Source organism: Ochotona curzoniae, unplaced genomic scaffold, assembly GCF_017591425.1.
Source record: "Ochotona curzoniae isolate NIBS_2020 unplaced genomic scaffold, NIBS_Ocur_1.0 scaffold_4506, whole genome shotgun sequence".
Lineage (NCBI taxonomy): Eukaryota > Metazoa > Chordata > Mammalia > Lagomorpha > Ochotonidae > Ochotona > Ochotona curzoniae.
Window position 1 is genome coordinate 59283120 of NW_024467119.1, and position 17537 is coordinate 59300656.

At 39.3% G+C, this 17537-nt stretch overlaps 1 protein-coding gene across 1 annotated transcript in view; it reads left to right on the forward strand.

Annotated features, from left to right (window-relative positions):
* Window positions 1-15734, forward strand: part of INTU (inturned planar cell polarity protein) — a 79342-nt gene extending 63608 nt beyond the window's left edge. Inside the window, exons 12-16 of the mRNA XM_040966857.1 lie at window positions 157-639; window positions 1983-2080; window positions 7847-8036; window positions 11235-11392; window positions 15324-15734. Of these exons, the coding sequence (XP_040822791.1) occupies window positions 157-639; window positions 1983-2080; window positions 7847-8036; window positions 11235-11392; window positions 15324-15435 (1041 nt within the window). The 3' untranslated portion in view covers window positions 15436-15734. The remainder of the gene's footprint in view (window positions 1-156; window positions 640-1982; window positions 2081-7846; window positions 8037-11234; window positions 11393-15323) is intronic.
* Window positions 15735-17537: the final 1803 nt, after the last annotated feature.

The window sequence follows — 17537 nt, forward strand, 5'->3', positions numbered from 1 at the left end:
GATTAGATCAAGAAAGGGAAGCAGGAGAATTTTTAATAAGCATTACATGATTATACCATGTGCTCAGATATCTTCAGAATTTATAAGTTTATACATATCTGTTACGTATATTTTTCCATGGTAGCTTAATATATATTAATCATTTTTCTCCCATAGAAACATTATATGTTGTGTGTGCTATTAGAAGCAGGAGGCTGTGCATCCAAAGCTATTGGGAACCCTGGACCAGACTGTATATATGTGGATCAGGTCAAAACAACCCTTCAGCAGCTGCAAGGAGTCGATTTGCGCATCGAGGAACAGCTGCTGTCTTCTTCAGGACCCTGCTTGTCTTGCGCTGACTGGTTCCTCGCCGGATCTGGTGAAAAAACAGACACTTTGACCACTTCACCTATCCTCAGTAGGTTACCGGTTTCTTCTAAAGTCTCAACCTCTCCAACCTGCAGAAGATCCCTGTTTGGTGACTATTCGTTAAAGACACGCAAGCCCAGTCCTCCCCGAAGCAGTGGACGACCTGACGATGGTTGTGAAGATGGAGAAAGTACTGGCATTAGCCCTCATACCACACCAGATGCAGTGCGGAAGCAAAGGGAGTGTCAAGGCTCTGATGGCTCAGAAGAAAGTGGGGTCTTGCTTAAGGTGTGTGTGTGTGTGTGTTCAAGGGTATACTTTTGAGGAGCTAAGCTGCCTCTCCAACCCTTATTTTATAATTACAAGAGAATTTTTTTTTAAGATTTATTTTTATTTATTTGAAAGGCAGAGCTACAGAAAGAGGGAGAGACCTTCCATCCCCTGGTTCACTCCCAAAATGCTACAATGACTGGGGCTGGGCCAGACTGCAGCCAGGGACTAGGAGCTTCTTCCAGGTCTTTGCTGTGTTTGCCGGCATCCAACCAGTTAGGCAATCCTCTGCTGCCTTACCAGGCACATTAGCAGGGTGCTTACCTGGAAGTGGAACAGCCATACTGTATGGTTTCCATATGGTATGCCAGCACTGCAGACAGTGGCTTAACTTTATACTCCACAGCATTGACCCCGTTAGTATTGTTTTATTGACAACTCATTCCTCATTTTAAATGGTGGTGGTTTTAATCCTCTTGGCAAACCATTGATTTAGAGCCTAGAAGGAGTTTCTTCTAGGTTGCCCATGTGGGTGCAGGGTGCCAAGTCCTTGGGCCATCCTCTGCTGCTTTCCTCTGCCACAAACAGGGAACTGGGTGAGAAGTGGAGCAGCCATGACATCAACCAGCACCCAAATGGGGTGAGGACACTGCAGGCGGAGGATAAGCATACTACTCTACCTTGCCAGCCCCTGATGCTATTGTCTTATAACATGTTCAAAACTTGTCGTTTCAGCAGATGGAAGTGATCCCTAACAAAGTACAAAGCAGGAGAAATCCAAGAAGGGCACAAATAAAACATGAGACTCACAGTGGCCTGACATAAATAACCACAGATTCAGTCTCTTCATTTCAAACACTAGGACACTCTAGAGCCACAGTGGAATGTTTTAGGAAGTACTCACATCACTACCATACTATAAACCAGTCAGTGACACCTGGTAACTGAGCCACATGTAGCTCCTAAGAGAGCCTGAATAATCAACTTTCAAGAGTCAGCCATGTAACAGATGGCTGTAGAACACCAGCCAAGTGCCAGGAGTCATGTGTGGTGCACAAATAAAGATATCAAGATGAGAAAGACACAACCCCCATCACTGAGTGCAGAGTGCAGGGAAGGATGTCAGGGATGCCCTAAAGGGAACCCACCAGTGGCTCCACCCTCATGCCTGTAGGAAGTTTTCATTCCCATGACAGCGCTTTGGGTCCCTGTTAGCCAGGAGGTACACGTTAGCATTGAAATAATTAAAGGGAGTGTTGGCAAGCTAGTAAGCAGTTTCTCTTAGAAGAATTTTAATTTTTACATTATTTCTGCTGTTTGGTAGCATTCTTAGATATAAAATTATCAACTGTATTTTTCAGATCACTAAGAAAAAGTCTACTCTTCCAAATCCACTTTCTTTGGGAAACATGAGAAAGGATCTTTCCAAAAAGGAATTGGAACTACATAACACAATGAAGTAAGAATCTTCCTTATAATATCCTTTCATGGTTTGTCTTTAAGGAAGCTTTGCAGTGAGAAAATACAATTTAAGGGTATTTCAGAAATTTCATGGAAAATGGAATTAAAACAAGATTATTTTGATACAAAAATATCTTTTAAATTAATCCATGATTTTTCATAATATGCATTTCCCATGAATTTTTTGGTGACTCTTCATATAAAAAACATTTTGTAACATAAACTTACCTTTTCATTTTTCATTAATTTTTGAAATACTTTGGTATAGAGATTTTATTTAACAAATGTATTTGTTATATAACTTATATATTAAAGGCAATAGCTATAATAGCTCAGTAATATTTTAGTGTACATTTAAGGGAAAATTAGCACTGTTATGTTGTAAAAGATAAAAACTTACAAAGTGACATTCCAGTCCTTTTTTTAACCTCTCTTCAGCTCCCATTTTGTGTAAATTGGAATTTTTAATCTTGAGATTCACTGGGGGTGCTATGGTGAGTGCCCAGTCATCCTTAACCCAGGGTGCTCACTCCCAGGTGCTGGGAGTGACAGCAGCTGCTGGCTCATGTCCCAGTCGCTCCTTATTTACAGCTCTTGGTGGTCCCAGCTGAGATCTGTTACTGTGTGCAGCAGGGTTCAGCTCTGTCTCTGCTCAGTCCTGCTCCCCTCCACCTCCCTTCCACCTCCCACCTGCTGTTCTTTCCTGAGTGCTCATCCCTACACTTCTCCTGCCTTATCTTCTACCCAGAGCCTGCTCCCAGGTCTGACCTTGTAACACCCCCTTCAGAAAACAGTTACAACCTCAAACTTACACTGAATGGAGTAAAAGTAAGTGAGAAGAGTGAGAAGAGAATATTTAGCAACTTAAACTGTGTAATTATTGCAATGTGAAATGTTATATATTTCATTCCTGATGGTGTTAGTCTGTGGTGACCAGCAGGTCTGTATCAGCTTGCTTGACACTTAATTATGATGTATGTGGGATCAATTGGTGTGGGAACTCAATTGTACACTTTTACTGAAACAATCAGATGTGTACAAATAGAATTTTCTATATGTTTACAGCTAATTTTTTAAAGTGTTCCTTCTTGAGACATTTTACATTGAACTCAGATATAAGGAAGAGCTTCAGAAAGTTCATAGAAAATGTACATCATGAAATAATTACGCATTGATTTCAAATTTTTGGCATCAAAAATAATTTATATTTCAATTCAAATTTTCCACAAACTTTTTGAACTACCTTATAGAACGCACAAAATGCTGTTTGCTTGTTTTTTCTTCTTTTGAAAGGTCAAAAAGAAATGCAAATAGGATATTGTCTTTTTTTTAAAGATTTATTTTATTTTTATTGGAAAGTCAGATATACAGAGAGGAGGAGACAGAGAGGAAGATCTTCCATCCATTGATTTACTCCCCAAGTGGCTGCAATGGCCAGAGCTAAGCCAATCCAGAGCCCAGAGCCTCTTCTAAGTCTCCCAGGCAGGTGCAGGGTCCCAAGGCTTTGATCTGTCCTTCACTGCTTTCCCAGGCCACAAGCAGGGAGCTGGAAGGGAAGCGGGGCCACCAGGATTAGAACCAGTGCCCATATGGGATCTCGGCATGCAAGGCGAGGACTTCAGCCGTGCCAGGCTCAGGATGTTGTCTTTATAATATAATGCTTTAGAAATCTTTCTAAGGTGTTAATTTGACATTCAGTGCCTTCAAATATTAATATTTATTTTTTTTTTTAATTGGAAAGGCGGATATACAGAGAGGAGAGACAGAGAGGAAGATCTTCCGTCCAATGATTCACTCCCCAAGTGAGCGCAACGGGCCGATACTATGCCGATCCAAAGTCAGGAGCCTCTTCCGGGTCTCCCACGCGGGTGCAGGTTCCCAAAGCTTTGGGCCGTCCTCGACTGCTTTCCCAGGCCACAGGCAGGGAGCTGGAAGGGAAGCGGGGCTGCTGGGATTAGAACCGGTGCCCATATGGGATCCTGGGTGTGTAAGGCGAGGACCTTTAACCACTTGCGCCACCGCGCCGGGCCCAATATTTAATATTTTTAATAGTTAAAATGCTTCTTAAAAACGTACCTGAGTTAGGCCTTTCATGCAACCTAAAACAAAATCTTTACAAAACTAGTCAATTTTGTTGTTCTTGTTGTTGTACCTGAGGCAGAGCAATTTAAAAAGAGAAGAGTTTGTTTGTTTGTTTGTTTGTTTTTAAGTGCATAGGCTCAAAGCCCAAGCCAGAGAAGGCTCCATCAGTTTGGTTTCTGGTAGGGGCCTAGTGGCGTTTGGCCTCACATCATGACCTCAGTGCATACAGGGAGATACCAATGACATCACCAAACCGGAAGCTAGAGAGGGATTTAGGGGTCCGGCTCAGGCATCCGTAATAACCTGCTGAGTTGAGACGTCACTTCAGGACACCCTTCCTAGTTTTGTACCCTTCCAAAACTCATGCATCAAGGACCTAAAGACTTCCTGCTGGTCCTACCCCTCCAGGTTCCATCACCATCCTGTGGACCAAGTCTCCAACACATGAAACTTAAACTATGCACAAACCACAGCACCTGCGGATTATGTTTTTAAAATATGTTTATTACTTTGGTGTTGCCTCTAGTGAAAGAAAACTCTTTTCAAGTTCACTGCTTTAAATAGCCATTCACATGTGGCGTAAATCATATGCTCTCCTATTTTGAAAGATGCCAAAGGTGTGTCTTCTCATTATTAGCATGCAAAGGTGTGTTCATACATGTAACTCGCTTTGAAAGCATGCTATATAACACCGTGTATTGTCCTGACTTATATGTACGTGATTTTGCAAAGTAAAAACACATGTTAAAAATAAAACAAAATGGGCCCGGCGAGGTGGCGCAAGTGGTTAAAGGTCCTCGTCTTGCATGCCCGGGATCCCATATGGGCACCGGTTCTAATCCCAGCAGCCCCGCTTCCCTTCCAGCTCCCTGCCTGTGGCCCGGGAAAGCAGTCGAGGACGGCCCAAAGCTTTGGGACCCTGCACCCGCGTGGGAGACCCAGAAGAGGCTCCTGACTTCGGATCGGCATAGTATCGGCCCGTTGTGCTCACTTGGGGAGTGAATCATTGGACAGAAGATCTTCCTCTCTGTCTCTCCTCTCTGTATATCCGCCTTTCCAATGAAAAAATAATAAAAATAAATCTTTAAAAAAAAATAAAACAAAATATTTCATTTAGTAACCAGTAGCTATCCGTTCTGCATTCCAGTAGTTCCTGAATCCATTCAGCCCTTATTGCTACTGCCCTCATTCAGGTGCACATTTCCTCTTCCCTGGCTTAAGCGTACTATCACCTCCCAACTCCCAGCAGAGCCTCAATCCGTTCTCTACCACAAGAATAACCTCTGGAAAACAGAGCTTGCTTTCTCTCTGGTTTTTTCTCTGTTTGTTTGTTTCCCTGTATAAACGTTTTGTCTTTCTATTGGATAGCTAGCTGCTTGTTTGGTGATTTTGAAAGCTTCCAGTTAATACATGCTGAACAAATTTTAGGATTTTCAAGAGCTAATCTTGTTTATTGTGTTGTGGTTTATTTTTTAAAGAAAAGTTTTTAAAAATAATAAAAATATTAATTCTAGCCTCCCTCAGAAGAATCTTAAGTTATATTTAAGAACAATTTTTATTCTGTAACTTATCTTAAATTTGGAGGTATAAATTCTAAAATATGCATTTTTAATTATTTTCATTTTTGAATCATAAATATTTTTCTTTTTTTATTTCTTTTTTGTTGTTGTTGTTGTTGTTAAATTTTAGTAATTTATTTGGAAGGCAGTGTTAAAGAGAGGGAAAGACAGAGGGCGAGATCTTCCATCCATTGTTACTCTACCCAATGGCAACAACGGCCAATGCTGGGTCAGGCCAAAGCCAGGATCTCCATTTGGGTCTCCCATGTAGATGTCCAAGGCCCAACCGCTTGGACCATTTTCTGCTACTTTCCTAGGCATGTTAGCAGGGAACTGGATAAGAAGTGGAGCAGCTGGGACCTAAATGGACATTCATATGGGATTGCTTGTGTCTTGGATGGCTGCTGAACCCATGTGTCACAATGCTGCTTCATGTTAATTTTTCTTAAAAGATATTAGCTATCAGTTGTTAATGAGCAAGCTACTCTATGGAAAAATATCAGAATGTGTAGATGATATTCTTTTCTCTCTATTCCTGGTCTCAGTGATAATGTTTATACAGATGATGTGGTCAAACAGTCTAGCAGGAATTTAACTGCGACAGATGATTAAGTCAGTAGCTAGGCTAAGGGCTTAGATATATCTTTTCTTGCCTCAGTGCAATGGACGGAAAGTCAACTGGCATCTTTTGTTCGATTCTTTAAAGTACAGATAGGTTTTATGAGATAAGAATTTAGAAATCAAGGTGAATATTTGAGATGCAAGTGGGGAATTGTTTTCCATCTGTTTAACCAATCAGAGGTCATCTGTTTAGCCAATCTGAAGTCAGCAATGGGAAAGAAAAAGCCAGGAACAATAGAGCAAATGCACAGTCAACTAAATTTTGCCATTTGATTATGTGATCTTAAGTTAATGTAAGTACTCTACACATTGATTTCCTTGTGATTAAAATGAAGACAGTAACATGTAATGTCTTACGCGATTTTGGCAGTTAAAATTAAGATCTTTTAAAGATCTATGCTGGCACATAAAGGACACTCAGTATAAGCTACTTAGTATTATTTTGTTGTTACTATTTTTATTGTTTTTCTTTAGCTCTTTTTATAAGTGATAGAAATAAGTAGCAGCTTGGGCCTGGCACAGTAGCTTAGCAGCTAAGGACTTCGCCTTACATGTGCCAGGATTCCATATGGGCACTGGTTCTAATCCCAGCAGTGCCACTTCCCTTCCAGCTCCCTGCTTGTGGCCTGGGAAAGCAGTCGAGGACAGCCCAAAGCTTTGGGATGCTGCACCTGCATGGTAGACCTGGAAGAGACTCCGGACTCCTAGCTTTGAATCAGCTCAGTTCTGGCTGTTGTGGCTGCTTGGGGAGTGAATCAACAGATGGAAGATCTTCCCCTCTGTATATCTGACTTTCCAATAAAAATAAAATAAATCTTTAAAAAAAAAAGAAATAAGTAGTATTTTAGGTTCTGCTGGCCTTTCCGAAATTAAACAGGAGAGGAAAGTATAAAGAAGAAAGTAAAAATGAAAATAATAATAGTGCATGTAAGAGAGGGAAGATTGTAATTATGAATCCTGTTAGAATGTTACGGGTAAGTGCCCTGCTGTTGCAGAATACTAACCCAACTTGGTAGTTGGTAATGATAATCTTCTTTTTCTTTGGGATCATCAGTTTTGATTTTAGCAGTAAAGACTGTAATGCTACTAACAAGCATGTTTAGTTTGCTAGAAGGCATTTTGATATGTGATCTAGCTTAGACTGATACCTTGCTCAAGCTCGTAGATATCCAGGCCAGGCATGAGCGGACTTACTCATTGTCAGCCATGGAAAAAGAGAAATTTAGCCACCTGGGTAGTTTAGCAAGGGATGATTAAGTTCCTTACAAATGAATTGGTGTTTATTCTTACATAATATCTGGCTTTTGCTTGTATAAAGGAATTATTAATAATTCTAGCTTGTAATTAAGTTAAAGGTAAGAGGGAATTAAATGTTTGGTTCATTTTTCTTCCCTAGTTATATTAGTATCGTAGATAAAAAATGTATGTAAGAATTGGCAAAATTCACATGGAAACAGTGTTTTTAAATTAGGGTTTTTTTCTTCCTTTTTTTCCCCCCCAAGATTGACATCTGGTCCTGAGAATACACTTTTCCACTATGTTGCCTTAGAAACAGTGCAAGGAATCTTTATTACTCCTACCCACGAAGAGGTGGCACAGCTAAGTGGTTCTATCCATCCTCAGCTAATCAAGAATTTCCATCAGTGTTGTCTTTCCATTCGTGCCATTTTCCAACAGACAATGGTGAAAGAGGTGAGACCCTGCTATAAATACAGCCTTCTGCCAATTCCATTTCCAGATTTCTAGAATTTCTCTTTGTGCTCCATTTTCATTATGTCCAGCAATGTTTTTACATTTTGTTTTGTTTTCCCAATCACAATGGGATTATATTCACAATATTTAACCTCAAAGCTTTGTTTTATAATACTGGGTTGATATTCTGGGTTAATATTTCAGGTAATGGTGGATCTCTGTTTTCTGAAGCAAAGTAGAATATACTAGTTTGTAATATAAAATTAACTCCCCATTTTTGATATCTATGACTTAACCATTACTTGGTTCATATATCCACCAATTGGTTCCTCATATAACTCTGGTCATTTTTTCAGTAATTTATTTTTATTTGAAAGGCAAATTTACAAAGAGAAGAGAGAATAAGAGATTCCAAATGGCTACAACAGCCAGACCTGGGCCAAAGCCAGGAGTCAAGAGCTTCATCCAGGTCTCCTGCAGGTGTAGTGGCCCAAGGATCTAAGCCATCTTCCTCTGCTTTCCCAGACACATTATCTGGGAGCTGGATCAGAAGTAGAGCAGCCAGGACTTGAACCAGTGCCCAAATGGGATGCCAGCACCACTGGCAGGGACTTAATCTACTACACCATGGTACCAGCCCCAATTCTTGCCATTTTTAAAGTATTCAGTCAAAAATGTAAAGTATTGTGGAACATAATGATTGAAAGCAAACTTGAAGACACAACACTATTGCAAAAATTTTAGTACTTGGTTGATAAGTTGCCTGCTTTCTTTTCAAGATTTCATTTTCTGTTGTACCTGTTAGACAAAAAATAATGATGCATGCAATTACAATGCCATTTAGATTATTTTTAATGACAGGGAAAGATAGGCATTGGTTTCCTGAAAAGAATAAGTGTAGAGATTTACTTGTGACTGGTCAAACAATAAACAGCCTCCCCAAAAATACTCTGACAATGATTGTAATGAATGTGTATAGCAACATGTGTGCTTAAGGATGCTGTAATCATGAAGAACTTGGGTTTAAGAATAGAACAACATTGGGTTGGGAATAACAAATGCTACATTTAGTTTCAAGTCTTCCTATGCCCTCAGTGTAAAATGAGCGACTGGTTTACATCATACCTCAGTAAAATTCTGTCATACATGATTCCTTGTTTGAATTCTCAGAAATTGTTATTAAGCAAAAATATTATGTTTGACCATATATCATCATGTGATTTGGGTTACTGTGCTTCTTCTCTGTTCAACCATTCAACAGATTCTGTAAGAGAATATCTTGTGAACCTACTTGATAGCATTTAGTAATATAAATTAGCTTTCTCATACTATTTAAATATTGAGGTACCTACTGTGTACCAGATACTTTTCTAAGTGCTGAAGACACAACAGGGAACAGAACAGTATCCCTTCTGTCACAAAGCCCATTTCCCAATGGAAGAGAAAAATGAATTAGCAACTAGCATGTCAGATGAGGTAACAAATACTAACTCATGGTGAGGATATTTGGTGAAGCTACTGTTGATCCCTCTAACATTCCTTTGATCTTGTCAAGTAATATTTGAATTGAGATCTAAATGAAGAGAGTGAACCCTGTGGCTCTGTGGAGGCAGAGCTTTGAGAAAGGGATGCAGCAGGTGGGACTGGGGGAGTATTGGCAGGGCCTGGGTGTAGGGTTGCGGGGTTGCAGTATGAGACAAGGTCACAAAGGGAGCATGCCAGGCCCTGTGTGGCCTGAAGGACTGCAGTAAGGATTCTGGAATGTTCTTACACAGTTCTGAGCAAAGAAGGGGCTTGGTCACCAGGTTTCTAAAGAATCACTCAGGCTGCTGTAGGAAGAACAGGCTATAAGGTGTCAAGGTTGGATGCAGGGATCAGCTACAAGGCTACTGAAGTTCACAGAGCAAATACTGGTAGTGACTTTTGGATTCTGGACATATTTTTAACGGTGAATTAAAAGGATGTGTTTATGGGTAAGAAATGAGTTAAGAGAAAAAAAGCAAAATGAAGAACCATGCTACTGCTTTAGTCTGAGCTTTATAAAAGTCATTATATTCCAGATGTGTCCTTTTTGTTTTGTTAATGCTTAATTAATTAGAAATTTCAAGATTATGCATCAAAGTGGGAAACAATATTGGTTTAGATAGGTGTTTTAAGTTTATTACATTTGTTAGTATGTAATTAGTAAGTGCCTTCTATGTACCAGACAGTCCTGTGTTTTAAAAATAAAAAGAACAGGGCCCAGCGCAGTAGCCTGGCAGCAAAAGTCCTCACCTTGAACGCGCCGGGATCCCATATGGGTGCCGGTTCTAATCCCAGCAGCCCCACTCTCCATCCAACTCCCTGCTTGTGGCCTGGGAAAGCAGTCGAGGATGGCCCAACATCTTGGCACCCTGCACCCATGTGGGAGACCTGGAGGAACTTCCTGGCCCCTGGCTTCAGATTGGCACAGCACTGGCTGTTGCACTCACTTGGGGAGTGAATCATCGGACGGAAGATCTTCCTCTCTGTATATCTGACTTTGCAATAAAAATAAATCTTTAAAAAAAAATAAAAAAAACAATACGTTGTTATTTGCCTTGAGGGAAAAAAAAAAAACATTAACCTGCCTTCTGCTGGGGACAACATCTATAAATTGCTGATGTAATGCAAGATTGACAGGGCAGTGAGCAAAATTTTGCCTTTAAGAGTCCGTGGACACTGTCCACGAAATCTCCTTCAGGAATCCCAGTGCACAGGAAGAGCAGAAAGTTTTCTGCAGGTAAGAATAGCATTGCTATCTCTTAACTACTAGGAGTGGCTGAAGTGGCTGAATCAAATCCGTATGTGAAAACATTTTCAAGTGACAGTATTTGGAGTGGGCATTGGTCATGGTGGTTAAGATTCTGCTCAGGGTTTTTAGAGTTTGTTGGTTCAAATCCCAGCTACACTTCTAATACAGCTTCCTGGTAACGCATGCCCTTGCAGGCAGCAGACAATGGCTCACAGCTTGGGCTTTGCCACCCACATGCAGGACCTGGGGTGAATACCTAGCTCCTGGCTTCCTGGTGGCCATCCTGCCTGGGATTTTGAAGACCTTTTTGGGAGTAAACCAGCAGAGGGATGATCTCCATTTCTCTGATTCACCACCTTTCCAAAGTTAATTTCAAAGAAGTTAATTGATACCAGTTAATACAAATAATGACTATTAATTTGCAGAAAAAGAAACCCCTAGATGATGGAGATCACTCAGCCTCTGCGTACTCAGTGTCTTCTCTTAACCCTGTGAAAGAGCATGGTGTGTTGTTTGAATACTCACCTGAAAACTGGACTGATCAGAAAAAAGCACCTCCAGTTATGTCTTACTGGGTAGTAGGGTAAGTGGGAAAAGAAGTGTTTGAAATTAAAGCAAAATGTGAGGAAGGTGGTTAAGGAGATTAATATTTTAAAAATATAGGTAGAGCACTATTAATTCAGCTCTGCTAGTTTTAGAATTTTATTGCTTAAGTATCTCCTGTAAGTCTTTTATATGTCTTTCTAATAAAAAATAGTTTGGTATGAAACTATGTGATAACTGAAAGAATAATTCCATATTGATTCTCCAATTTCTTTCTCTCCGCTTCCTTCCTCTCCTTTCTTGTCTTTTCCTCTTGTGTCCCCATGTAAGACCCTGCCATATCTAGCCTTTGCCCAGCTCTACTTCTCTCATCACTGTCCTCCTCCATGCACTGTGTACCAGCTACGCTGACTGTGATCATATCTTCTTTTTTTTTTAATTTCATTTTATTGCACAGTTTCATACGCTCTGGGATTTCCTCAACCCCTCCCCATGCCCTCTCCCCATGTTGGATTCCTACAGATTGTTGCAGTAGTACAGTTCATATCCAGTCATGCATACAAGGATTTACAATGTATAGAGTCCAGCATTTTATTGTCCAGATAAATTCAACAGTTTCCCTGGGAGACCATCCCTGGTTTGAAAATAGAGCTGGCAGAATATCATTTCCTCCAATGAAGAGCCACAACACAACATCGACAGCAATTTACAACATCTTGGAGTTAATTGACATGGTATCGAGTGACCAATATGTTGGAAATGCAAGTTCTTAACCACATCTTGTGACTACTTCATCATCATTTCAATTTTAGTTTACGTACAACTGGCTGCTCTACACCTTAAAATGGTTATAGGATACTTTTCAGTTGTCTCGGTTCTATCTTCATTTTTGTATTTATCAGCTTATAATATTGAAGCATGATTTTTACTGGACTTGGCGAATTTTAGGATAGTCCAAACAGGCTTATAACTCTAACAAGGCATATGTTAACACTTGAGGCACAGAACAGTTTTAGGAGGGGTATGCAGAGAAATCTTCAATACCTTAATTAGGAGTAACTAATCTTTGTGTCCTACCTGGTAAGGTATATAATTGTCCAAGTTGACAATTTCCTGTCTGTTCTAAGATTTGTTATTGGTCTCTGTCTATCTGATCTAATTTGGGGGGAGGCTCCGTAGCAACCCTGATGGTCATTGCAAGCGAGGGTGGAGATCCGAAGTTGGAAGTAAGGACCATAGAAAGCTCCTCTCCCGAGTCCCGAAGGAAGTTTAATGTTCTTCTGTTTCTCAGGGCTCCTGGCTGTTGTTCCAGCAACTATTAGATCCCGTGAGGAAGGATCTGGGCTTCTTCCATCCAGTGTGGGAGATCCGAAAGGGAATGGATGACCTCAGAGTTCTTAGCTTATGAGGGCACCCCAATTCCCCATGGTCTCCTGGGCAGTCGGAATGTAGTCCTTGGTGCAGATCCAGGAGTCTCCAGGTTTTCGATACAGCCTCCTCCTGTCCTCCTACTCCACTCTGGGGTCCCCTGCCCCCCGCTCTGTGCGTATGACCTCCTGTTAAGAGGCTGTCAGGATCACTGTTGGATCCCACTGTGTGTCTTTATTGTTTCTGCTAATGTCTAATGCAGTTTTGAGTGTGCTGTCTGTAAGTTACCTGTTATAATCTTGATAGAAGTTTATACTAAACTTCTTCCTCACACTCGTAAGGTGAAAGATTTCTCTGCTCTCCTGACCTTTTATGGAATAAAATAGGGTATTAAAAGCATATTAGGTTTTTCAGTTCTTTAATGTCGATCATAAACAGTCTTACTCACATTGATTGATGGTTCATTGGTTAAATGTGATTATATCTTCTTTCTGCTTTTTCTCCCACATCGAATGCTATCTAGCTCCTTGATATCCAGGACTGCTAACAGGTCTTCTCTTCAAAGAATGGATACACACTTAACTCTATCTTCCCTTTATTTTCTTTCTTGCTTATTGTTTTTCCTTCCCTAGAATATTGGCTTCTTTTGGTCTTGTCTACCAGCACCTGAAGCAGCAGCTGGTAAATAATAGTCACCAACTAAATGTGTGATGGTTCAGTGTATGGAGCTGTGTTAGACAAAATGTGGCCAGGGTGTAGGCATTGTGGGAGTGACATATACCAAGATAAGGTTAAAAACAAGTTGGAAAGCTAAATTAAGTCCACTGCAGGAAGCCTCAATTTCTGACTAAGTAATTTAATTTAGTAGGGAATAGCAAGCCACAGAGGGGAACAGTGTTAGATGGGACTGTTACTGGACATCTGCCATATAAAAAATGACAAGCATTTTCAAGTATTATCTGAAGCAGTAATTTTCAGGTGCTGATCCTTGGAATTTAGAGCCCCTTAAGTGACTGTTTAATTAGAGATGCATGGGCCCCATACCAAACTTACTGAAATCCTAATTCATGGGCTTGGGTATCTGTGGTTTTAATAAGCCCCTTTGTGACTTCAACATGTAACCAACCAGACTTGGGAACATCAGCATAGCTTAACTCCATGTTGTATTGCCAGAGCTTTTCTTTTTAGAAGATTAAGCTGGCTGCTGCCAGTGGAATGGTATGGCCACAAGAAAGGCTAGAAATGAAAAGACCAGGTGGGCATACATTCAAGTGTGCAGTGGAACCTTAACTACTTCTACAAGTCTCAAGATGTTGAATTATGATGATACAGATAATTATCTCCAATTTAGATAGTTCAATTTACACGCATTGGTCCTGATTCAATATGTCACAATATTTAAGAAAACCAAATAAAATTTCAATATTTGTTGTGTGTAAAAAGTGTTATGTAATACTTTCAATATAAATTAAAGAACAGTTAATGTTTAAGAACTATTATGCTGAAAGTAATGCAAATGCTTTTGGTTTTGTTACAATGATTTATTAATTTGATTTTTAAATGATGGGATATGGCAATATATTTTGATGAAATAAGATTTTTATGTTGCGACATAAAAATAATTAGGAGGTAGGTGCTTGGTGCAGCCATCAGGTCACTGCTTGGGATGATTGCATGCTTAGTGGCATGCCTGGGGTCAGTTCCTGCTCCACTTCCAGTTCCAAAATCTTACTAAGGTACACACTGGGAGGTGGCAAATGATGACTCAGGTAATTGGGTTCCTGCCACTCACAGCTGGGGAGACCCAGATAGAGTTCCTGCGTCCTAGCTTCAGGCTGACCTAACCCTGGAATTGTAGGCATTTGGAAAGTAAACCAACACATAGATCCCACTATGTCTCCCTGCCTTTCATATAACAGAAAAATGTATTTTAACATTTTTAAAAGATAAATAAAATTATCATATTTTCTCTCTGATATAAGGTTATCTATGCAAAATACAAGATCAAAACTATATAGGTCAACATATGTATATATATATAGTGATCTAGAGAAACTATATAATAGGGACTGTCATATCAAAATGTCGAGATGCAATGCAGTATGCATCTCTACTTCCAAATCAAACCTGAACTTCCAATGAAACTGTTAAATATAGCTTGACAATAGGATGCTGGACTCTCTGCCATCGTCCATGCCTACAATGTCAGGATGCACTTAAATAGCAGAATGATGGACTTACATTTTTGAAGTACACACTATAGTAATAATATAGGGGAAATCCCAGAGCCATTGGAACTGTATCTTAAAATAAATCAGCTCAACAAAAAAGAAAATAGAATTAAAGTATATTTTGGGGAAAATAAGTAAATATTGGCATAAGGCATATTTGTACCTGTTACATGTAAATAAGGTACATGTTATCTGCTTAGAAATAAATCTAGCTTTATTCTCCCTTAGATTCAGATTGAATAATCAACTTAGATGTGGATTTTAATTTACTACAGATTCTTTCAGAAACAGAATATTCAATGAGAGATTTTTTTTCCCTGTATTCTTTCAGTGCTTTGATTTTTGAAATAAGTGTGTTCTTTTCCTTGACAGGAGACTGTTTCTTCATCCAAAACCTCAAGAACTGTACGTCTGTTTTCATGACTCGGTCAAGGAAATTGCCGTTGAAATGGCATTTAAATTATTCTTTGGATTAACCTTGTAATTGTTTTCTTAGTTCATGGCAGCCCATGCGAGCATCAGTGTCATAACTGAAATAGCAGAGAGATGCAGTTTTGCTTATTATTGTTCAATACTGAACACAGTGTTGTTAAATATTTAGATGAAATGCTGTTTGATTTCATAAATCTTGTATACTATTATGAGACTTTTGGGAAAATATTTGATTGATATATGAAAAGGGATAGTTAACTTATTTCCATGTGGGTATATAATGTTAATTTATTGACTAATTTGAAATAATGTGAAGTGTTTTATATAAAAGTAATATAGGAAATGTTTATTTTGAAAACACACCCAATTTGTTGTTTGTTTTTCTCAAAACAAATATTGGAATCTAATGAAAGGATCATGAGTTTGAAAGGAAGTGGCCAGGTTTTATAACTAATTAATGCTAGAACTTTGGCAAACCTTGGTACTGTTCAAGCTTAGTTTCATGTAGAAATGAAATGACTGCATTGATGTTTTAAAATCTATTGAGTATAATGTGATGCTTCTGCCCTTCTTGCCTGTTGGCTGGTCCCTAGATTTGTAGCATCCAAGAACTGATTCTTTGTCAGTTCAAACATTTTCACTAATTCAAGTACTTTAATCATACCTCTCTCTGGGAACAAAGAGGAAGAATAAAAATTAAACTTACTTTTTTTTTTATTCTTTCTGGTGAACTCATTTTGACTAGGATATATATATTTTTAACTGTTGATAAGCTTTCAGTATTTCTATTCAAATAGATTCAGGTATATAAACGTTTCAGACAGTTTATGAATTTCAGGAAAATTATGTATAATTTTAAAAATCCCGTTAAAAACACTGGCTCATGAAATTGTATGGTGACTTCTTTTGTAAGATACTAACATTTGTCTTATGAATAGGAATCAATGTGCGTTTGATTTTCCCAAATGGGCAACACTTCAGTGAAAATGGCCCTTATTGTTTAGGAGGAACCTGTGGTCTGGAGATTTTCTTTGTGAGCCTTTGACAGATTGAGAGAAAAGAGAAACACAACAAGTACTGTTCATTGGATTCTTCTGGAGCTTCACGTGTTTCCAGGACTTTATAATACTAGATTGTTTCCTCTTCAGGACTTAAGCTTTGCAAGACAAGTCCCCAGCACATGTGAAACCAGTGTCTGTGTTTGCTCTACCTCATGTGGAAGCGCTCCAGCAGTGAGAACTGACTGCAAAATTAGCTGCATTGTTTGAGCCATTTGGTCTTAGAAGGAACACCTGTAATCCCAGTCTTCAGATGAGCAGATTTTTACCTAGGCATTTAAGATGCAAACTGCTACACGTATGTCCCATAAGAGACCTGTGGGCCTGGAGTTTAGCATTCTAACCTTGGCTCTTGAAATGTTGTAGAGTAGCTTGACAAACTCTCCTCTAAGGAGCACAATACTGAGTCACACAGTAGACTATTTAACTGCTGTTCTAGGCTTGCCTGTGCACACATGTATGTATTAATGAGAGTTGGAAGTATTTATTGAATATCTCAAAGCTCCAGATATGCTCCCCCTTCAAAAACACCACAAGTATCTCAGTACTAGGAATCATTAATTAATGCAGCTACTGATTGCCTCAGGTTTTCAGACTGAACTCATACTTGGGATTCTATCTTGGGGGACTTATAAATTTCCATCGAGCAAAATGTTGATCTGTTTAACAACTGGTTTCTCAGTGTTGAAGAATCATGAAGCCACTGCTTGGTAACTGAGATAAAAATGCAAAGCAGAATGCTGATATTAATAATAAAAAAAACCTCATTCACTATTTTTGTAGCTGTTACTGTAATTTCTGTGTTGCAGAGGCACTGCATTTGTAGGCGTACAACCAGACATTGTTTAACATCTTTAAATGGGTACTGAAGGAGGCGATGTTTATATACTTAGAAGCCCATTTTCCCAGGTATGTCCAGATTCACACTGGAAAGTAGATCCAGCTGATTATTGGGCAAATGTCTGTCGGTTAGGTAAACAAAGGGGGGTGGGGATGAAGTGACAACACAGATAAACATTTTTTTAAAGATTTATTTATTCATTTACTTTATTGGAAAGTCAGATATACAGAGAAGAGACAGAGAGGAAGATCTTCC